At 50.9% G+C, this 22,098-nt stretch overlaps 2 protein-coding genes and 1 long non-coding RNA gene across 4 annotated transcripts in view; 1 reads left to right on the forward strand and 2 right to left on the reverse strand.

Moving 5' to 3' along the window:
* Bcap31 (B cell receptor associated protein 31) overlaps positions 1-2,344 on the reverse strand; it is a 28,069-nt gene extending 25,725 nt beyond the window's left edge. Inside the window, exons 1-2 of one of the 2 annotated variants that reach the window (XM_048796752.1) lie at positions 2,224-2,344; positions 1,882-2,015 (exon numbers count right to left, since the gene is read on the reverse strand). In XM_048796752.1, the coding sequence (XP_048652709.1) occupies positions 1,882-1,973 (92 nt within the window). In that variant the 5' untranslated portion in view covers positions 1,974-2,015; positions 2,224-2,344. Of the gene's footprint in view, positions 1-1,881; positions 2,016-2,173 lie in introns of both variants that reach the window. The other variant, XM_015506964.2, reaches the window with a different exon arrangement.
* On the forward strand, positions 2,341-22,011 carry Abcd1 (ATP binding cassette subfamily D member 1). The gene is made up of 10 exons (XM_015506963.2): positions 2,341-3,331; positions 6,246-6,426; positions 12,550-12,686; positions 12,757-12,925; positions 13,919-14,013; positions 16,764-16,909; positions 17,393-17,538; positions 20,140-20,224; positions 20,431-20,556; positions 20,661-22,011. Exons 1-10 carry the CDS (start codon positions 2,432-2,434, stop codon positions 20,893-20,895), a joined length of 2,220 nt encoding a protein of 739 aa, XP_015362449.1. The 5' UTR covers positions 2,341-2,431; the 3' UTR covers positions 20,896-22,011.
* LOC125614261 lies at positions 3,516-19,021 on the reverse strand. The gene is made up of 4 exons (XR_007344875.1): positions 19,011-19,021; positions 16,142-16,150; positions 4,939-4,941; positions 3,516-3,636 (listed from the first exon to the last, which is right to left on the reverse strand). It is a non-coding gene; the product is annotated as an uncharacterized LOC125614261 (long non-coding RNA).
* Positions 22,012-22,098: the final 87 nt, after the last annotated feature.

A 22,098-nucleotide genomic window follows, 5' to 3' on the forward strand; every position in this document is an offset into this window, starting at 1 on the left:
CACACACACACACACACACACACACACACACACACACACGAGATGTAGGCCCTAAGCAAAACAGAAAACCAGCTGTTCTCCTGTGGCCAAACAGCCCATACGAAGTCAACCTCAGCTGCCTGTAATTCTCCAATTAATGATGTCCCTTCAAGAGTGTTTAATAAGCCAGGAGTGGTGCTGCATGCCTGTAATCCCAGGGGCTCGGGAGGCTCAGGCAGGAGGATCCCAAGTTCAAAGCCAGCCCCAGCAACTTAGTGAGACCCTGTCTCAAAGTAAAACAGAAAAGTTCTGGGGATGTGGCTCAGTGGTTAAGTGCCCTGCGTTCAATCCTTGGCACAAAAAAAGGGGGAGGGGGGGTGGTAATAAAAAGATGTCTGCCCACATACAAAAAAAAAATCTAAAAAACAAGTCTTAAAACACAGGCCTTCTCTAGTGAGGAGAAACAATTTTCATCATATCCTGTTTCACAGTATTTAAGTGTTTGCCCTATACAACTGGTATTTCTTTTTTTTTTTAATTTCAATATTTATTTTTCAGATTTCGGCGGACACAACATCTTTGTTTGTATGTGGTGCTGAGGATCGAACCTGGGCCGCACGCATGCCAGGCGAGCGCGCTACTGCTTGAGCCACATCCCCAGCCCCACAATTGGTATTTCTTTAAACTTTCTATGTGATAAATTTTGGTTTGTCTAGCTCTTCCCACTCGATTATAAAAACACTCCAGAGCTGCCACCATGTCCATCCCCGAATATTGTGGGATGTGGAGAATTATCTTCAGAAATGTTTACATATTGTTAAAATTAGCAAGGCACCCTCATTATCAGAGGCAGCGTTTAAAAGCCCAATTGTTTTAACAGTTGCTTTGTTACAATCAGGAGCCAACAAGGTTCTGACTTGGCATCTGGTAAGTCAGTCTGTCTTACTCTGCAAGTTCCACCCATCCACCCCCCTTTTGTTTCTGATATGTGATTAAAGTCAGGGCCTCCTCTATGCAAAGCAGAGCCCTACCTTTGAGCTATACCCCATCTCTTCTTATTTTGAAAAGAGGTCTTAAGTTGCCAGGCTAACCTGGAACTTGTAATCCTCCTGCCTCAGGCATTTGCCACCACCACTGTGTAGGAAGGAAGAAGTTTGCCCTAGGAAGCTTCCCAGATTACAGCTTCAAGGGGCTCTACATTTCCTGCTAATCTGTGCACAGATTTGGTTTGTAGCAAACAAAAGCATTCCTTAGGTGATATTGCATTTTTCTTCAGGCCATTACATCAGGACTCTATTTTTCATTAAAAAAAAATGATAAAAAAGATATCTGTGGCTACTTAGCCTTAGTTGTTAACATTCAAGTTTAGTCAAGGATAATGTGTTTGTGTTCTGTGTGTAATTAAAAATTAACTTCAAATTAACTTTTAACAGTTCCTTTGCTCATTAAAAGGGAATATGGCTTCATCCTTCACAGGCTGAGTAATGCTCATGAGGCTACTATGCAATGCCAGTGAAGCTAGTTAGGACAAAAGTCAGCAAATCAGCAACAACGTGACCCAGTGGTGCAAGTGTTTTGGATCCCACACACAGCCAATCTCCTCCGCAACCTGGGGCCCAAGGGTAGGCAGTAGGAGTTTGTTTCTAAAACTTGAGATAAATCCTCCTTTTGGAGCATTGTGAACTCCAGAAGATAGGGTGCATAAGAAAGGAATTCAACAAAATGTGACAAAGCACAATGGTGTGCAGAGTTGTCAGTAAAAAACATACCCATGCCACCTCCAACCCAGACAGGTTCTACCTGTTTTAATCTGGCCCCAATTCCAGGGTCCACCAATGCTGCACATGCACAAGCCACAGGGCTCAGTGGCAGGCACCCTCCAGCTTGCTCCACAGGCCATACCTTTTGGGAGAAACGAAGGGAATGCAGAGAAGCAACACAGCAAAGACCTCTGCATAGAGGAAGGTGGCAACTGCAGTCCACTGCAGACTCATCCTGTGGTTAGCAGGTTTCCAACAGAGATGTGAGCTTGTTTCCTAGCAGGGACCAGAAGGAACGGAAGCTATGAGAACTGGGCAACCACTGACCTCGAGTTTAGGTATTTGGAGAGGCTAGGGTTGCCACTCATCACCCTGGACCCCAGCACTCTGCTTCAGAGCCCTTAAATCACCGGCTAAATCGGGATTCAACGGACCGTAACTACTTGGCCAATGGCGTCCAACCGCCTGACAAACTTCCGCTTACAGGGACAGTTACTTGCCGCCCTCCAGCATGTGTGTTAACACGTCCAGAGCCACCTTTGTTGACGATTCCTTTCCCCTGGGAGTCCCAGAGACTCCTTGGGCCTGTTTAACTAAGAAAACGTATTCCANTAGGGGTCAGCAACAGCCCTTTCCAGCACCTGCCTCAGGCATCACTCCTAGCCCCAAGCGTGCCTGCCAGTCCAGGTGACATGCCGGTGCTCTCCACCCCACGGCCCTCGCGGGTGACCATGCTGAGGCGCACAGCTGTGGTCCTGGCCCTCACAGCCTACGGAGTCCACAAAATCTACCCTCTGGTGCGCCAGTGCCTGGCTTCGTCCAGGGGCCCTCAGGTGCCGGCTGGAGACCCCACGCAAGAGGCCCTGGGGGCCACAGCGGCCAAGGCTGGCATGAACAGAGTATTTCTGCAGCGGCTCCTGGTGCTTCTGCGGCTGCTGTTCCCTCGAGTCCTGTGCCGGGAGACTGCGCTGCTGGCACTGCACTCTGCTGCCCTGGTGAGCCGGACTTTCCTGTCGGTATATGTGGCCCGCCTGGACGGTCGGCTGGCCCGCTGCATCGTGCGCAAGGACCCACGGGCCTTCAGCTGGCAGCTGCTACAGTGGCTCCTCATCGCTCTCCCTGCCACCTTCATCAACAGCGCCATTCGCTACCTGGAGGGTCAGCTGGCCCTGTCTTTCCGAAGCCGTCTGGTGGCCCACGCCTACAGCCTCTACTTCTCCCAGCAGACCTACTATAGAGTGAGCAACATGGACGGGCGCCTGCGCAATCCTGACCAGTCTCTGACAGAGGATGTGGTGGCCTTCGCTGCCTCTGTGGCCCACCTCTATTCTAACCTGACCAAGCCACTCCTGGATGTGGCTGTGACCTCCTACACGCTGCTTCGTGCGGCCCGCTCGCGTGGAGCTGGTACTGCTTGGCCCTCGGCCATTGCTGGCCTCGTGGTGTTCCTCACCGCCAACGTGCTAAGGGCCTTCTCACCCAAGTTTGGAGAGTTGGTGGCAGAGGAGGCACGTCGGAAGGGGGAGCTGCGCTACATGCACTCTCGTGTAGTGGCCAACTCGGAAGAAATCGCCTTCTATGGGGGCCATGAGGTGGGGCAGTTTGGGGCACTGGGCATGTAATAGAGCATGTAGCTGGGAGGCCCAGGGCAGCCAGCTGCGCAGGGTGGGGAAAGCCCAGGGCTGATTGGGGCTGATGCTAAAGGTGCAGTGGGCCATGGAAAGGGGCCTGGGGATGGGTGAGGCCTTGGATGGCTGTGGTCTTAGGTGCAGAAAAGGAAAAGCAGGACAACCGGGTAGGAGCAGGCCTGTGCTGGCTGCCTGTGCAACTCTGATCCACTTCTGCTTCTTTGCTTTGCTACCTTGGTGAGCTTGCCCTGGACTTGGAGCTGCAGATCCTAGCGGTTTGAGACGCTAGCATTCTGGCTCACCCCAATGCTGCAGCCAGCCAGGAGGAGACTCCTGCCATCTGGGAGCAGAGACAGTAGGACGCAGCCTGCTGCCCAGCCTCTCCCAGGGCCCTTTGAAGGCTGGCGTCCACCAGAGCTGGCCGGCATTATGGGCATGACTCAGCCCAAGCCGAGGTTAACGAGCATCGCCCAGCTCAGCAGCCACTCGGTGGAGGCCGTGGCAGCACTCAGGGTCAAGGCCCAAGGCCGTGGGTCTGCCGAGTTACAGACCAATTTAGCCTCCTACCCGCAGCCCTGGGCTGTGTATGCCTAGCCCCAGCCGCCACCGCGGCAGGACACACTTCCTGCCCACCCGGCAGCAGCCCTGCCCCCAGCGTGGCCGCCCTTCCGCCTAGGTCCCAGGCTCAAGGCTCCCTGGTGGGCCTACGCCGGTGGGCAGGCACTGGGAAAGGTTACTCCAGGCCAATGCTCCCTTTATCATTGCAGCCCCTCCCCTTCCTCGTGCCTGGGGTTGCAGCTGCCTCAGGTCTTATTCTCTGCAACTCCATTTTCGGTTCCTGAATGCCTTGGGGGGAGGGGCGCGGTGACATCCAACTCCTAAAGGCCAGTGTGTATTCCCTAGGTCAGGTGGCCTCTTGCCCCAGGACCCTGTCTCATTGGTTGCACATCAAGTAGAGAATCAGGGTTGCATCTGTTTTTTTTTTTAAAAGGGCTTGTCCCTAAACTCTGAACTTCAGAGACATTCCAGGTGGGATCAGGTTTCAGATTAGGAGAAAAGTGCCTGGCCTTCTTCAGTATCCCCTCTCCCGCTTCCCTCTTCTCCTGCATGCCAGGCTGCAGGGCCTTGGCAGGCAGCCGTGGCCTTGGGTGAGGTGCTTGGCACATCACCTGCAGCTACATCGTCAGCCTTGGCTGGCACTCCTGCCAACTCCCAGCACGAGCCTGGATCATCAGGGTGCTCAGAGGAGACGCAATCACTTCAGGAACAGGAAATTGGGCCTGAGAAAAGCTTAGCTATGGGAGCAGCACCTGGTGCTAGGGGCAGGTTCTTTGAAGGACTTCCTCTGGCCCTGGCTTCAGGAAGTCATTCATTTGTCAGGGTGGAGGGCCCTGTGTGCATTCTTGGCCAGTCTGGATAGGCCTCAGCTGGAAAGCTGTGTGGGGTGACAGGCCCCCAGAGGTGGGTTGATTGCCCTTGCTGTGCAGGCATGTAGCTCACTCAAGTCCCACTGGCTGATGTCCCATGGACAAGGGCCTGGGTTCAGATCAACAGGTTAGGACAGAAGTGACGGACTGGGAAAGGTTACTCCAATGGCCGAACAGCAGAGTATTCTCCTTTTACTAGGGTTTCAATGAGGCCACTCATTTAAATACACACACATGCACACAACCTCTTGCTTGAGAACAAAGTAAACCTTTCTTAACAAGTCAAAGCATCATTTATAAGAATCTGGTTCTCCTAACAGCCCTGCCGGTGTGTTCCACATTCCTGTACTGCCTGCTTCCTTCAGGCAATGTGAGCTTGGGCAGAGCACTTTGTCTCTCTGGGCCTCAGTGTCCTACAGTGGACATGAGAATACATGTGCTGTGATATGGGTGTAAATCAAATAGATGTGAAAGCACTTGGCAAATGATGCCAGGCTGGGCATCCCTCATCAGTTAAGCATGGGAGTCAGGGCCAAGGCATGTGTACCTGTACTGAACCAGAAAATATAGGACCCAGTAGCCACCTTGCCAGAAGCATTTTCCAACACCTCTGTCCTCCCCTACCTATCTGACTGCTGCTACCACTCAGTTCCCTACAGAGGCACCTACCCAATCCTGACCTAGCAGGAAGTAGTAGCCAATGCACAAGGGCCTACCCATTGCTGAGGGAGGGAGAACCAGGCTGGGATGCAGACCGCTGGGGAACATACCCTCCTGGTTTGGGTGGGAAAAAGCAGTGCAAGTTTCTCATGGAGAGGAACCCTGGAAAGTAGCCGGAGGTTGTCAAAGCCAAGAACACTACCTTTTGCTCTCCTGTACTGCTCTTTGCTTAGTTTAGGGTAGAAAAGTTAGAGCTAGCCTGTGTGGTGTCACATACCTGTAATCCCAGTGGCTCAGGAGGCTGAGGCAGGAAGATTTCAAGTTCAAAGCCAGCCTCAGCAACTTAAGTAGGCCGTAAGCAACTCAGTGAGACCCTGTCTCTAAATAATGTATCAAAAAGGGCTGGGGATGTGGCTCAGTGGTTAAGTGCTCCTGAGTTTAATCCCCAGTACCAAAAAAAGAAAGAAAAATTAGAGCTGATAGGGGTGGTGCTGAGGGAGTCCAGAGCCCCTCATGCAGAGGCCACCCAGGGTACAGAGAGGGGAGTGGTGAGTATACTAGCTACAGAGATAGTGGGAAGAGGGGACAGGTACTACACTATGACTTCAGGCAGTCCCTTCTCATCACCACTACCCACATTGGGACATGGCCTCACCCCAATTGTAACCCCCACCTCTTAGCCTGGTCATGGCCATTAAACGGTGAAGTATGTGTGAGCAGTACTTGGAGATTCTCACCATCACCCCCACAGGAGTTGCCACAGGGCCTCTTGGTATGTGTCATCCTGGCAGGTGGAGCTGGCACAGCTGCAGCACTCCTACCAGAACCTGGCTTCGCAGATCAACCTCATCCTTTTGGAACGTCTGTGGTACGTCATGCTGGAGCAATTCCTCATGAAGTATGTGTGGAGTGCCTCGGGCCTGCTCATGGTGGCCGTCCCCATTATCACTGCAACTGGCTACTCAGAGTCAGGTGAGAGCCGGGGCTCTGGGAAAATGAGACAGGGTCCGTTTTTTCCTGTAGTACTGGGTGCTAGGTTTGCAAGGACCCAGTGCTCAGCTGGCCGCCTCCCCATTTGACTGGGGATGTTGAGCCCCTGATGGCATCATAAGATTTACCAGAAGTCAAACTCTTTTCATAGCTCCTTGTTGCCATTCACCCAGCACATTCCTTGTACTGCCCAACCGAGCCTGGGACCACAACCCAGGAACACTGCATGCCACTCCACCATGCACGTCCACCCTTGCCCACCTGTCCTCAGCCCAACTGTAACTTGGAGGTGGGAGGATTTGGAGAGTACCTTGGGTGAGCCCCTTCATGGGCCCAGCCTTGGTTTTCCCACCTCTAAAGTAGTTCTTGCAGGTTTCAGAGGATAGAGATCTATCTCTCTTCCCTGAAGCCTTTTGGGGGAGCAGTAAGCCCATCCTGTTATTGGTCAGGTTGTCTTTGTTCCCATTTTGTTCCTTTACTGGTTTGCAGCTCATTCATTTTAATTTCAGACTTTCAGTAGTTACTCTTGAGAAGTTTCTAAGTCTCAGGTTAATCAATATCTCCCTTCTTCCTAGACTTTAGAACATAGGACCTTAGAGAACCAATCCCCATTGCACAGCTCAGCATGAAGTTTGGTTTCACATGGTTTTTGTTCTTAGCTATGCTTTAGCTGCCACCAGCTAAATGGAAAATGAAGCAAAGTCCCTTGGGTGTGTAGACTTACCTGCTTGGCATTCAGTCATTATACCTCAGTCTGCCTCTCCATGTTCCATTTCCTTCTTCCAGGTAGACATTTTTAAAAAGTTCTTTCAGGATGCATTTCAACCTGGGACATTCTCAATTATTTTGTTGTCTGCAGTTGTCTTTATTCCTGAGCTAAGTTTAGGTTGGGTACAGAAATATAGGTGGAAAGTTAATTTCTCTCAGCCCTCTGTCGGTATTCCATTGTCGACTCACTTCCATTACTGTTGGAAAAAAAAATCTGTGATTGGTTTAATTGTTAGTAACCTCCATTTTCTCTCTGGGTGCCTTTATAATTTTCTCTTTCCCTGTAGCATTCTGCGTTTAGGTGTAGGTTTCTGTTTCTCCTGCTGGAGACTTCTGTATCCTTTGAAAATTCAGGGTTTTCAGTGTTCTTTCTGCTCACTAATTCTCCAGCTCACCAGTTTTTAATCACATCTAAGTTGAATTTTTTTTTTTACTTCTCATTGACTATTTTCTATAAGTTCTATTTGATTCTACTTCAGATAGAAATTTGAAAATAGAACTTTTCAGATTGAAATTTTAAACTGTTTTTGTATCTTATTTGCTCCTCTTTTGTCTGCTCCTTTTATGCTGCATATCATATTAGTCATGCTTATTTCACAGTGTCTATCCAAAGACTTGATGATCTGAAGTTCTTGGGGGTCTAATCCACCATCATCTTCCCTGCTGGTCCTCACTCATGGTGGATCATTCCCTTGTGAGAATAGCTGTGGCGTCCATGGAGGGTGTAATTCCTGTGTGCCTCTCTTCTTTTCTTTTGGGCACGCGCACCAGGGGTAATTAACTAGTTGTAGGTCATGTTCATGTTAAGCTCTCAGCTTGGGCAGGAAGAGGGTGGTTCCAGGGCTTGGAGGCAATGTTCATTTGAAGCCCAGACATATAATTACCAATTCTTAGAGAAGACCTTTTGCTCAGGGCACCTAGAACCCAGGCAAGGTTGGTGAGACTCCCTGTCTCCTTCCCATCTGCTTTCTTTCAAGCACAGTTCTGCTTTAAAAGGTGTTCTAGTTTAGCTAGTTTGATAAGAGGGTTTTCAGTTATACATATATGTATCTAAGCCTGACTTGTTTTAGAAACCGAAGTCTCTCTTATTTTTGTTCCCTCTTTTTTTTTCACTTTGGGGCTTGCATACCTTCAGCTCCGTGTCCCTCTCTGGGTGACACCACCCCCAACCCTCCCTTCCAGAAAAGAAATCTGACTCTGGGGGTTCTACATGCAAAGGGACGCTTTGATTCAGTCATGGGTGCCTGGCACAGCCAGCATACCTGGCCCATGGCACATGGAGCCAGCCATGAGGAAACCAACTAGGCTTGTAGGAGATTCAAAGACAGGCAAGTTACTGCCAGGCATGGTGGCACACATCTATAATTATAGCAACTCAGGAGTTGGAGGCAGGAGGATGGAAAGTTTAAGGACAGCCTCAGTAGTTTAGCAAGACCCTGTCTTCAAATAAAAATAAAAGGGGCCGGGTGCAGTAGCACACACCTGTAATCCCAGCGGCTCAGGAGGCTGAGGTAGGAGAACCGCAAGTTCAAAGCCAGCCTCAGTAATGGTGAGGTGATAAGGAACTCAGTGAGACTTTGTCTCTAAATAAAATACAAATTAGGGGGCTGGGGTTGTGGCTCAGCAGTAGAGTGCTCGCCTTGCACATGCGAGGTCCTGAGTTTGATCCTCAGCACCACATAAAAATAAATAAGTGAAATAAAGGTATTGTGTTCAAGTATAACTAAAAAATAAATATTTAAAAAAATAAATAAAAATAGGGCTAGGGATGTAGCTCGGTGGCCAAGTGATCCTGAGTTCAATCCCTGGCACCAAAGTAAGTAAGTAAGTAAGTAAATAAATAAATAAATAAATAAAGTGGTAAATCACCCCTGGGATCAAGCCTCAGTATAAAAAAAAAAAAAAAAAAGAGTGAACTCCTGCCCCTGCCACCTGGCCCTCATAGCTAGTAACCTTTAGAAAATATACAAAGAATGTTCCCATCCTCCTTGCTGGCCCCACTTATGTCTTAGGGGCCTCCTTGTTATTTTCCTAAATACCACGCATTCATGGACTCAGGGTCCTTGCGCCTGCTGTGTGCCCTGCTAGGAATGTTCTTTCCTCTGCTGCCCCTGAGGCTCTGTCCCTTTCTCTGCCAGAGCTTTGCTCCCAGGTATCAGGTAAGCAAGGCCTGCCTTGACCACCATCCCTCTCTCCTTCCTTTCCCCTCTCCCAAACAGCATGTGTCACTTCTTTGTGGAATTCCTCCCTTTCTCCCCGCCTTCCACTGAGAGCTGTATAAGGGTAGAGATGTTTGTCTGTTTTATCCCTGCAGTACCCCTAGTACCTGGAGGCAAGTGAGGGCTCCAGGTGCTTCAAAGAGAGCCAGTGGGAGAAGACAGGCACTTAACTACTAGGGAAGATTTAGATAAGCCTATGTGACAGGCCTGGAGGGCCCAGGAAAGGAACACAACCTATCACCCACTCCAGCCCAGAGGTCTGGCCTGCTCTGCTGCAGCCAGGCCTTCAGCTTCCTAAGGTACTAAAAGGGACCTGCAGGGGGCAGTTAGCTGTGTGAGTTCTGTCTCCAGGAAGGTGCCAGACTTGTGGACCCCTTCCCTTTGTCCACTCTATCAGGACATTGAGGAAGAGGACTTGTATTCCTACCCTTCCTAGAAGGCACTGTGGGAAGAAAGGCTCAGGACCTTAGATTTGGAGAATTAATATTTACCCCACACCCAGTTTATATACCTGGTTTCCTGGGCCAGGCCCCAGCAGGCAATGTGAGGTGCTCTGTCCATCTATTTTTTCCCCTTGCACTATCCCTTTTCCTCCCCTCCCTGTCATTGATCTCTGAGGCTCTCACTTCAGGATCACATATGTCCTTGGATAGTGTTCCTTCCCAGTTCAGTCCCAGGGGCCCTGGGCTCTGGAGCTTCTCTGGTAGTTGCTCACTACTCACCCACCCACACTCCTCATTGCCAGATTTCCAGATTACTTGTGTAAAAACCCTGCCCCTCTGGAGACTCCCAAGGTCAAGCATGGTTGAAGGGCATACAGTGGGATCTAGACTGACAGAAAAGCAGGTTCAGACTGGAGCAGTTCTTAGGAGCAAACAAGATAGCCATTGCCACAGAGGTCAGAGATCATAGCTCAAAGGGCCATGAGGGAGAATGGGCCCCAGGGAGGTCAGGAAGTGAGATATTCATGTTTCAAAGACAGCTCTGGGCATTAGATGAGGAAATCCAGAGGCTGATATGGTACAGTACAGAGGGGCTGGGACAGTCCAGGTGAGAGGAGCTGGTTGTGTCAAGAAACAAAGTCATGTTCCTGTAACTTATTTTCTTAAAGTTATTGAGATGTGATTAACAGACCATGTAATTTAGCCTTTTGTTGGGTTTTTTTTTTGTGTGTGTGTGTGTGGTACTGGAGAAATGAACCCTGGGGTGCTCTACCACTGACCTAATCCACAGTCATTTCTATTTGTTGTTTTGAGACAGGGTCTCGCTAAGTTGCCCAGGTGGCCTCCAACTTGTAATCCTTTTGCCTTGCTCTCCTGTATATCTGGGATTACAGGCATGCACCACTGCACTGGGATCAATCAGCCTTTAAAAATGGACAATTAAGTGGGTTTTTTAATATATCCACAGAGTTGTGCAACCATCACCACTATCTACATACAGAACATTTTTACACCCTAAAAAGAAACTGCAGACCCATTATCATTCATTCCTTAATCCTTCCCTGCCCAGCCCCTGACACCCACTAATTTACATTCAATATATGGATTTGCTCATTCTGGACATTTCATAGAAATAGAATCATATGATATGTGACCTTTTGTGACTGGCTTCTTTCACTGAGCATAATTATTTCAAGGTTCATCTATGTGATGAGATGAATCAGTACATCATTCCTTTTTATAGCCAAATAATATTCCATTGTGTGTGTATATGTTTTTCTTTGCAGTACTGGGGATTGAACCCAGGAGCATTCTACTGCTAAGCTACATCCCCAGCCCTTTTTAAATTTTATTTTATTATGAAACAGTGTCTCACTAAGTTGTTGAGGCTGGACTCAAACTTGGAGTCCTCCTGCTTTAGCCTCCTGAGTTGCTGGGATTACTGACATGTGACACCATTGCCAGCTTGTACCACAATTTCTTTATCCATTCATCCACCAATGGACATCTGGATTGTTTGCACCTTTTGGCTATACTGGATAGTTCTGCTGTGAGCATTTTTATGTGGACATACAGTTTTGTTTCTCGTAGATATATAGCTAGGAATGAAATTCCTGGGTGGGTCCTATGGTAATTCTAGTTTTAACTTTGTGAGGAAGTGCCATACTGTTTTCTAGAGCAGCTGCACCATTTTATCTCCCATGTGCAGTGGATAAGGGTCCAACCTCTCATCCTGGCAAGTGCTTATTATTTCCCTATTTTATAGCCACACTTGTGGGGATGAGGTGCTATCTCTGGGTAGTATTCGTTTGTATCTCCCTAATGACTAATGATGTTGAACATTTTTTTCATGAGCTTAATGGCCATTGGCATACGTTCTCTGGACAAATATCTATTCAGATCTTTTGCTGGTTGTTTGATTGGGTTGTCTGTCTTTGGTTGAGTTGTAGAAGTTCTTTATGTATTCTGTATACTACACCTTTACCAGATATGTGGCTTACAAATGTTTTCTCCCAGTGTGTATGTTATGTTCTTTCTTTCTTTCTTTTTTTTTCCTGGCAGTACTCAGAATTGAACCCAGAGTGCTCTACCACCAAGCTGCATCCCCAGTCCTTTTTGGGGGAAGGGGGTTGGGGACCAGGGATTGAACTCAGGGGCACTTAACCACTGAGCCACAACCCCAGCCCTTTTAAAACTTTTTTTGTTTTGTTTTGAGTCAGGGTCTCACTAAGTCTTTGGGGTGTCACTAAGTTGTTGAGGTTGCTCTCAAACTTACGATCCTCTTGCCTCAGCCTCTTGAGTCACTGGGATTACAGGCATTCACCACCATACTGGCCCTGTTCACTTTCTTGATGATGTTCTTTGGTGTCCAGAAGTGTTGGATTTTGGTGCTGTTCAATTAGTCTATTTTTCTTTAGTTACTTGTGCTTTTGATGTCATAGTTAAGGAACTGTTGCCATATCCAAAGACATGAAATTTTATCTTTGTTTTCTTCTGATTTTATAGACTTAGCTCTTATACACATCAACCTCTGATCCCCTTGGAGTTAGTTTTGGTATTTGGTGGGAGGTAGGGATCACTCTTATGTGCATGTATGTATCCAGCTTTCTTTCCCCTGGTGGCTCATTTTGACTTTCCACTGTCTCTCCTCCTCCACCCCTTCCACTGGTGGGCAGACTCGGAAGACATGAAGAAGGCAGCCTTGGAGAAGGAAGAGCTTGTGAGTGAGCGCACAGAAGCCTTCACTATTGCCCGCAACCTCCTCACAGCTGCTGCAGATGCCACTGAGCGGATCATGTCATCCTACAAGGAGGTAACCACAGCACAGCCCCCACCCCTGCCAATAGCTGGCCAGAGCTAAGTCCATGCTGCTCTTCTTACAGGTGACAGAGCTAGCTGGCTACACAGCACGGGTTCATGAGATGTTCCAGGTATTTGAAGATGTCCAGCACTGTCGTTTCAAGAGACCAGGCGACACAGAGGACAGTCAGGCATGGTGTGGGACCATGGTACGATCTGGTGTTCGTGTGGAAGGGCCCTTGAAGATCCAAGGTATGGTGGTCTCCCCCACGCAGAGCACCCCCTCTCATCCCTGCCTCACTACTTGCTGCCTGGGCTTTGTTCCCATCCTGACACTCAGGGATTATCCAGTCTATCCAGGAGAGAGGGCTTCCCAGCAGGGTCATTGAAAACTTTCACCAGGTTTAGTGGGGTCCCTAGGGAGGGTTTCTCCAGGAGAGATGCTGGTTCAGCAACGTGCCTTCTTAGAGTCGTTGCTGCCAGCCAGACTGCTAATGCAGCCTCCTGAGTGCCCTGGATGAATTATTGGTTAAGAAAGTGGGGACAAGGGTGTGTAGCCAGGCATGGTGGCATATGCCCATAATTCAGGTACTCAGGAGGCTGAGTCAGGGGAGGATTGCAAGTTCCAGGACAGTCTTAGCAACTCAGAGAGATTCTATCTCGAAATTAAAAATTTAAATGGCTAGGGACATGACTAGTGGTAGAGCACCCGTGGATTCAATCTCCAATATCAAAGAAAGGAAGGAAGTGAGGAGGGAAAGAAGAAGAGGGGGAGGAGGAGGAAGAAGAAGAGAAGAGAGGAGAGAAAGGCAGGTAGTCCTTGAGTGTAGGGGATCATGCACCCATGAAGGGCAGCCAGAGAAAATTCAAGGCAGTGTGCAAGCATGGAGCGAGAGTTTAGCCAGCTGTCAGATTACAATAATACAATAGGAAGAGGGACCTGGACATTGGAGTTGGCTTTGACATGGTGCCAGGAGGGTAGAGCCACAGAGCAGGAGTAGACACTCGATGCCACTGGTTCCAAGAAGACCACAGGGTGGCAGCCCACACACAGTACTAGACACTAGGAAAGGGGAGATCTGCCTGTCAGAAGGCCTGGCTGTTTTACCCAAGGACCTAGTACTGCACCATGCCAATTGAATATACACTGGTTTGCTACTGGGGAAGCAAGGGAGGGCAGCCAGGGGCACACAGAACCCACCAAAACACTGCTGCCTATCCTCCCTCCTTGCACTCTTTCTGCAGGCAAAGTAGTAGACGTGGAGCAGGGGATTATCTGCGAGAACATCCCCATCATCACGCCCACAGGAGAGGTCGTAGTGGCCAGCCTCAACATCAGGGTAGGTCAGTGGGCTGGGAATGTGATAGAGTACTTGCCTGGCTTATGTGAGGCCCTAGGTTCCATCTCCAGCACAAATAAATAAGTAAATAAATAAATAAAAATCACAGGTTGAGCAGGGAAAGCGTGCCTGATGAGGAAGTGCTTATCACGTAGACTTAGTTGACAGGTCCAGGATACATGGCTTTGGGTCCTGGCCATCTGCCATCTGCAAGCCCAAGCCTTTGGCTTCCCATCTGACTGTGCTGGCAGTAGCCATTGTCCCCAGATGTACATGGCAGATGGGTCAAGGTCAAGATGAGAGACCAATGTGCCTCTGTGTTCTGAGGCAATAGAGTCAGAGCTGATAAGAGACTAACTATCACCAAGATTGGCCAAGTGTTTCTGGTCTGATTGTTGCCAGCTTCCAAACATCCTGAAAGAGCCAAGACTTGGGGGCTCTCATTCCACTCCAGCTGCAGGGGAGGAGATTGCTGCTCTCTCTATCTGGGGCCCTCTGCTCTCCAGGCTAGGTACCTGTCCCATCTGCTTTGAGAAGCTCCCTGTACAGGGTCTACGTGGTGGGCACAGAGCTATTCACTGAGGAGTGCTCTCAGGCCCTGGAGAGGTTGTGGAATGGAGTTTCTGGGAGCTAAACCATCTACTGATCACCTTTGTGCCCAATCAGGGCTTTGGGTAAGGGCAAGGAGCAATGGAGTAAGAGGAAGAATGAGCAGGGGAATGGGGAGGAAGTAAGAGGGATTCATTCCTTTCTTCATTCATTTGACCAATGTTCCCTGAACTCTGGGCTGAGTACTGGAAACCAGAGATAAATTAGGAGGCCCATGCCCTCAAGGTGTCCTCACTCTGGGGGGCACTACAGTGTTACAAAGGACCCCAATTAGACAGCTGTCCAGAGTATAGCAGGGGCTGAAAAAATAATGGTCACCATCCTAAGGGGTGAGTGGAGGTCCAGTGAAGCTTCACTTAGGAGTCACAGACAGGAGGATGGGTAGACATGACTGGAACAAAGGACTGAGGGAGGAAGCACCAGGGCCTGCCATGTTCCTGCAGGGAAGGGCAAGAGGAGGGGGGAGTGCCTAGGCCTGGAGGGGATGAAGATGGGAGAAGGCCCCTGAGAGCCAGATGGAGGCAGGGCATGTGTCACTATCCAACGTAGCACAACACAGTGATGTGATCCACATCACCCCTAGTATTGGTCACTCTAGGGGCTGGGGAGCAGCCAGTTGCTAGTGGATCCAAGATGAGTGGTTTCCAGGCTAACCTGGAAGAAGCCCAAGGAGGCAAAGATCCTGAGGTGAAAAGGGACACAGCTGGTTAGAAAACAAGGCCAGGGGAGAAGGGGCAGTGGCGGGTGGAAGAGCAGGGGCAGAGTCCTGAGTGATCCTGTAGCCCTCTTGTCTCCTCTTGCCCTCTGGAGTTAAGAGTCACATGATGGTGTGAATGTTCTGGGGCTGGCCTACAAAGTTACCACAGACTGGGTGGTTTTAGCACCAGAAATGGACTCTTCCCAGTTCTGGAGGCCAGATGTGTACATCAAGGTGCTGAGGTGCTGGCAGGATGGGTTCCCTCTGGGGGCTGTGTGGGAGAATCTGGCATGGGCCCCTCCCAGCTTCTGGTTTGCAGCAAATCCTAGGCGTTCCTTTGCTTCTGCTGCACCACCCCGACCTGTCTTCACATGACGTCCTCCCTCTGCATGTGTCTGTGTGCAAATCTCCCCTTCTGGTAAGGACACCAGCCTTGTTGGATGAGAGACAACTCCAGTAGGACTGCCTGTTAATTTAACCAGTTGTATCTGCAACAACCCAATCTCCAAATAAGGTCACACTCGGAGGGAGTGGGGGTGAGGATTCCAACACATGAATTTGGGGGACAAAATTTGACTCATTACACTGCCCAAAGTAAACCAAATGCTAGAACCTTAAATCTTCCCAGGAGCCCTGTGCATGGTGTTGTTATCTGTGGCTTTCACGGATAAGGAAACACACACTGAGAGAGGGAAGACACAATGTGTGACCATGCTGGTGGTGGCCAGGGAATCTCTGCTCCAGGGTGCCTAACTCCATGCCCTGGGCTCTCCCTAACACCTGCCAGCTCCAGTGCTCACTGTGAATCTGGCAGGCTGGGACAGAGCCTCGCTGCACTCTGACCCCTCCTTCCTATGCACCACATTTCCCTAAGTCCAGCACAGATAACGCAGCAGGCTAACCAGGAACCTGGAGGACTCTGACGTGCTTGATGCTAAGCCCACGGGCCACAGAGGCATTTTGTGTCCCCCTGGCACCTGTGGACGTGAAGAGGACTATGGGGGCAGGGAGATGGGCAGTGGAGATTTGGATTGTAAGTGAGAACTGTAAGGAAAGTGTCTCGCCCTGGGCAGCTCCTAAAAGGGATTGGGGCTCTTGATCCTGTGCTTGGACTCCCAGTGAAGTGGGATTTAGGGTAACATTGACTGTCTTGGAACACACCCTTCCTCTTGTGCTGGCCTGTGCTTTCTGGGCATTCTGGGACCTTAGGGGACAGGACCAGGTCTTGTCTATTTCCTTGCATGTTGGGCCAGGTGTTCGTTTAGGGCTCTGGATGCTGGACCCCATCCCTCTGATCCTAAAATCCCTTACCAAAAGATTGAGAATGGCCTGTCTGCCAGCCTAGGACAGAGGGAGCCTTCTGAGGCTAGGAAGGAAGCCACAGGGTGTGACAAAGGAGGCCCATGCCTAGGTGTCACAGTCTGCTGCCTCGCTGCCTCTGCAGGTAGAAGAAGGCATGCACCTGCTCATCACGGGCCCCAATGGCTGTGGCAAGAGCTCTCTTTTCCGGATCTTGGGCGGGCTCTGGCCCACGTACGGTGGTGTACTCTATAAGCCCCCACCCCAGCGTATGTTCTACATCCCACAAAGGTAAGGAGGCCAGCCACAGGAGAGGCCTCCCCAGCAGGCTGCTGGAGATGGAGCCCTGTTCCCAGATATCTGTGCCCCACCTCTTCCCACCTGTGCACTTGGAGGCTTACAACAGAGGTCCAGGGAAATATTAGAATCAGCCCCTTAGGAAAAGATACAAGACATTATCTCTGAGCTGGTCAGGGGCTGTGAGGCCTGTGCCCTCCCTTCCCACCCCCATCCGCTCTGTCCATTTAAGATCTGGGTGGGAGGGTTGGTGCACGGGTACCCACAGATGTTGGGGGGTGCACACACACTGTATGCCTGCACGTTAATGTATGTGTGGTGCGCATGTTAGTGTGGGTGGGTGTATGGGCATGGTGGGCATGTACCACCTAGAAGGCTCTGTGTTCAGCCAGGGCCACCATAGAGCCCACTCAGGCACAGACACCCTCACAGAAACAGGGCCACGCTGCCCTCAGTGAACACTCAGCTTTCCCACAGGCCCTACATGTCCGTGGGCTCCTTGCGTGACCAGGTGATCTACCCGGACTCAGTGGAGGACATGCGGAGGAAGGGCTACTCCGAGCAGCAGCTGGAAGCCATCCTGGACATCGTTCACCTCCACCATATCCTGCAGCGGGAAGGAGGTAGGGGTGGGGCTGCTATCCAGTTTATCATCCACTGCAGGGAGCAATCAATTGCCCTTTGTTCCAAGACCCTGATGGGGAACCTGTTGCCACCCCCAGCCCAGGGGGATGAGGATTATCTCAGCAAATAAGAGTCCAAAGTGCTTGCTGCAAGCCCCACCTACCAGGAAGGACAGGCAGTAAACAGGTAGCCCCAAGGGGACTTTCAACAAGGCTCTCTTTAGGAGCCCCGGACACCCTTTCTCAGAGAAGAGAGGCCTGAGCCAAGAACTGTGGAACATTAAGAAGTCACCCAACCTGGGAACCAAGGGACTGCAGGGCAGAGTATAGCATAGGCTCTGTGGCAGGGAGATGCTGGCTCACAGTGGGCCATGGAAGCCTGGACTTGCCCTGAGAGGCATCAAAAGCCCTTAGAAGGGTATAGTCAGAGAAAGTGACAGGTTAGTTTTGCATTTCAACAAGATGGCCCTCCTCCAGGCAATGGGCAAGTGCTCTGGCCAGGCTGTGTATGCAGAGGCTTGAAATGTGGATGGGGAGAGCAGAGTCAGAGGGGACTCTTGGAAGAGTCCTTAGGAGGGAGGGACAGCTGGCAAAAGAAGTTGTTTCAGAGAAGAAAAGGCTTATGGAGGGACAGTGCTTGTCTGCAATGTCCATTGTGCCCAGGGGAAGAAAGAGAGGGCTGCCCAACTACAGGCACAGAATGGAGGCTATCGCTGAGTTTCTTAATGAAGTCTAAGCATCTGGGTTCCGTTTCCTGCCTCCCCCACTTAGATAGAAGATGCCCTTGCACAAAGACCTCACTTCTCTGACTCTTCACCTGCAGCATTAAATGCAATAACTCCTGTGAGGAGCACTAGTGCATTTTCAAAAAATGGCAGGGGGTATGAGGATTCAGGAAGATTTTTCCCCAGGTATTGTCACCTGCCCATACAGAAAAGGGGAACAAGAGGTGAGGTTACTGCAGCTCTGCTCACTTCGGAGCTTCATCCCCATATTTCCCCTGGCCTGGCCTTACTTCTTTTGTTCCTGCCACCTTCAACCTGGAAGGACATCCCTGCTCCTGCCCTCTGTGGTGCCCCTGAAGGCCTAGGACCTGTGGCTAGTCATCACAACCTACTAGGATTGAGTTTAGCTATAACAGAATTATGCTGTCCCATAGTGACTCAAAAGTTTAGCCTACTGTGCTGAGTCCCAAAAAAAAGTAGGCCACAGTTGGAGGGGGTGGCCCCTCTCTGTGCAGGCTCTGGGAATCCAGGCTATTCTATTATGTATGGCCTCCATTCCCAAAGTCACTTCATGATCCAAGACAGCTGGGGCAGCCATCACATACATGTCCCCTACTATGAGATAAAGGAAGTAGAGGGGAGAGGCTTGCCTTCTGTCTTTCAAAGAAGGTTCCATCAGCTGCCACATGTGTGACATTCACATTCCTATCCCATTGTACAGAATTTAGTCACACAGTAATACCTCACTGTAGGGCAAGCTAGAAAGTACTCTTTTGGGGGACGCAGGAGTACTGGGCATTGAACTCAGGGCACTTGGCCACTAAGCCACATCCTCAGCCCTATTTTGTATTTTATTTAGAGACAGGGTCTCACTAAGTTGCTTAGCGTCTTGGTTTTGCTAAGGCTGGCTTTGAACTTGTGATCTTCCTGCCTTAGCCTCCCAAGGCCCTGGGATTACAGGCATGTGCCAGGGTACCCGGTGGAAAATAGAATCTTGATGGTTTGATTCTGAGCTGCCACGTGCCCTGGCAAAACTTCTAGTCCTGTGGGAAGGCAGATGGATGATAGGAGAGGAGGCACCCCTTCTGCACAACCATCCTGACAAATCACCCTACTCATCTGCCTGCTCAGACAACCTGGAAGCCCTGCCAAGGCACTGGCACCAGACCATGCTATGTAGCTCAGTCCTTCCAGCAAGGAGCTCCATTCAGGGGAGACCACTCTGTCCATCCCTGGGGCTCTCTGCCATGGGCATCTGCTGCCCACTGAAGGAAGTATTGGCAAGCTCTTCATTGGCACCCCACTGGGGCTACACATAGGGAGCCTCAACAACAGAAGTGCATCTTCTCCCAGTTCAGGAGGCTGGACATCCAAGTTCAAGGAGTTGGCAGGGCTGATTCCTTCTGAGGCATTGAGGGAAGAATCTGCTCCAAGCCTCTCTGCTTGGCTAATGGAAGCCATCTTCTCTGTCTCTTCATACTGTCTTCCACCTCTGCTTGTCTCTGTGTCCAAACTTCCCCTTTTCATAACACACCAGTCATATTGGATTAGAACCAGCCTAATGGTCTCATATTAACTAATTACACCTGCACTAACCCTATTTCCGAAGAAGGTTGCATTCTCAGAAATAGAACTGTAATATGTCTTTTTGGGGAGGAAGAATTCTGGTCCCAACTCTTTCAGTTATTAAAGTATCACAGACAAGGACACAGCAGAAGTAGGCAACTGGACAAACTCCTTTGGGGTTCAAATGTGCCCTGTCTTTCCATCATCCTTGTTACCCTAGCTCTCCCTGCATAAGCCCCAGCATCCCTGCCCCTCACACACATGCACTGGGTCCTATTGAATTGAGTGGAGCTCCTTGCCCTCTGGCCAGGTTGGGAGGCCATATGTGACTGGAAGGATGTCCTGTCAGGGGGTGAGAAGCAAAGAATCGGCATGGCCCGCATGTTCTACCACAGGTAAGCCTCTGGTGGTCGGGCCATCTGGGGTGGTCCAAGCCAGTAACAGAGAGAAATTGGTGCTCCCTAGGGCCTTCCTCAAGACAAAGGCACCTTCCAGGAGGAGCCTTGATTCTACCCTGAACGTAGCTGGGTGGGGTTGGAGCCTGGTCAGGGGTTGGCAATGGAGGGTCACAATCTCTCCCTGTTGGCCATCTTCCACCAAGGCCCAAGTACGCCCTCTTGGACGAGTGCACCAGTGCTGTAAGCATAGACGTGGAAGGCCAGATCTTCCAGGCGGCCAAGGATGCAGGCATCGCGCTGCTCTCCATTACCCACCGGCCCTCCCTATGGTAGGTGCCTCAGAGAGGTCCACTCTTGGAGGAGGGGGATGGGGCTGCCACCCAAGGAGGGGAGGGCAGCTACCCACAAACATCCCTGTCCTTCTCCCGGCCAGGAAGTACCACACACATTTGCTGCAGTTTGATGGGGAGGGGGGCTGGAAGTTCGAGAAGCTGGACTCAGCTGCCCGCCTGAGCCTGACCGAGGAGAAGCAGCGTCTGGAGCAGCAGCTGGCTGGCATTCCCAAGATGCAGCGGCGCCTCCAGGAGCTCCGCCAAATCCTGGGAGAGGCCATGGCCCCCCAGCAGCCCCCAGAAGCTAGCCTCCCAGGCCCTGGTGTCCCCACTTGATGAGGACCCAGTCCCTTGGCCCTCCCCCTCCCCAGGCTCTCTGATCACATGAAGGAAACTGCAGCTCCCACCCTGTCCTCACAGGCCCTGCATGCCTTTACCTCTTCCTGGCCTCCTTGCTGGGGGTCTGCCCTTTGTAGAAGACCCCAGGGAACCTGTCTTCTTCCCCATACCACCACCCCAAGGCAAGTAGGAATGGAGGGTGGCACCCTACTTCCTGCCCCCAATTGTCCATCACTCTGGGGGCTGCTCTACAGTAACTGTCCTGTTCAGGGCAGCAAGTCCTTTACTTTTCTCTGGGGGCGGGGTGGTGAGCCCACAGTCCTGACCCTGCACCTATGTATGGTTGAGCCATACACAGGAAGCAATCAGGGACCCCTCAGGCCCCTGCTCACTGCCACAGCCAGAGACTTGGCAAGCCTGGTGACTGTGTGTCATCTGCCTCCTGAAATTCAAGTTCCTGTTATTACCTCTTCAATACCTTGCAGACCCCATGGTCCTTCCTTCTATTGCCACCTTCCAGGGTAGCCAGCCAAGGCCCCTGTTCCAGGAAGCATCTTTCCTGCCATAGAAGCAACCAGATGGGGCCCAGGGCCAGCCAGTCCCATGCGTGCATCTTCTCCCCCATGGTGGTCGCAGAGAGCCCTGGGGAGAAAGAATGGCTCAGCATTCCTCCCAGCCACAAGAATGTAGCCTGGCTGGTTCACTCCCTTGCTTTCTCTCCTTCTGCAGCCTAATTTATTGGATTCCCTGTTTGTAGCCATCTAAATTGCCAATGTGAGCACCCTGCCAGCAGGGGAGGCCACCAGGCACAGTCCTTCCAGCTGCCCAGCCTCTGAGGCCACAGGCCCTGTTCCCACGGGTGCCAAGCCTGGCCCCCCCACCAGCCTATACTGCCAGCCGCCACTGGGGGGTGTGCTCTGCCTGCCAGGGGGAGTAAGGGCACAGTGTTTCCTGCTCAGTGCCAAAGAGGGGTCCTAGGGGGCGCTGTCTCTACCAAGCCAGCCCTTGCCAAGAGAGACCCCACCACCGCTGTGTGCCTTTCCTGGGCCCTCAGCCCGTGGGCGGGGGCACCCCCCTTAGTCCCCTCAGTAAAAACATCCTACAGAAAATGCAGTGTCGCCTCCCTGCCTGTGTCCTGTTGTGGGGGAGGAGGGCAAGAGGTTGGCTGTGGGACAATTTGAGAAAGGAGTGTACCTAGTT

The sequence above is a fragment of the Marmota marmota genome, unplaced genomic scaffold, assembly GCF_001458135.2.
Source record: "Marmota marmota marmota unplaced genomic scaffold, marMar, whole genome shotgun sequence".
Classification (NCBI taxonomy): Eukaryota; Metazoa; Chordata; class Mammalia; order Rodentia; family Sciuridae; genus Marmota; species Marmota marmota.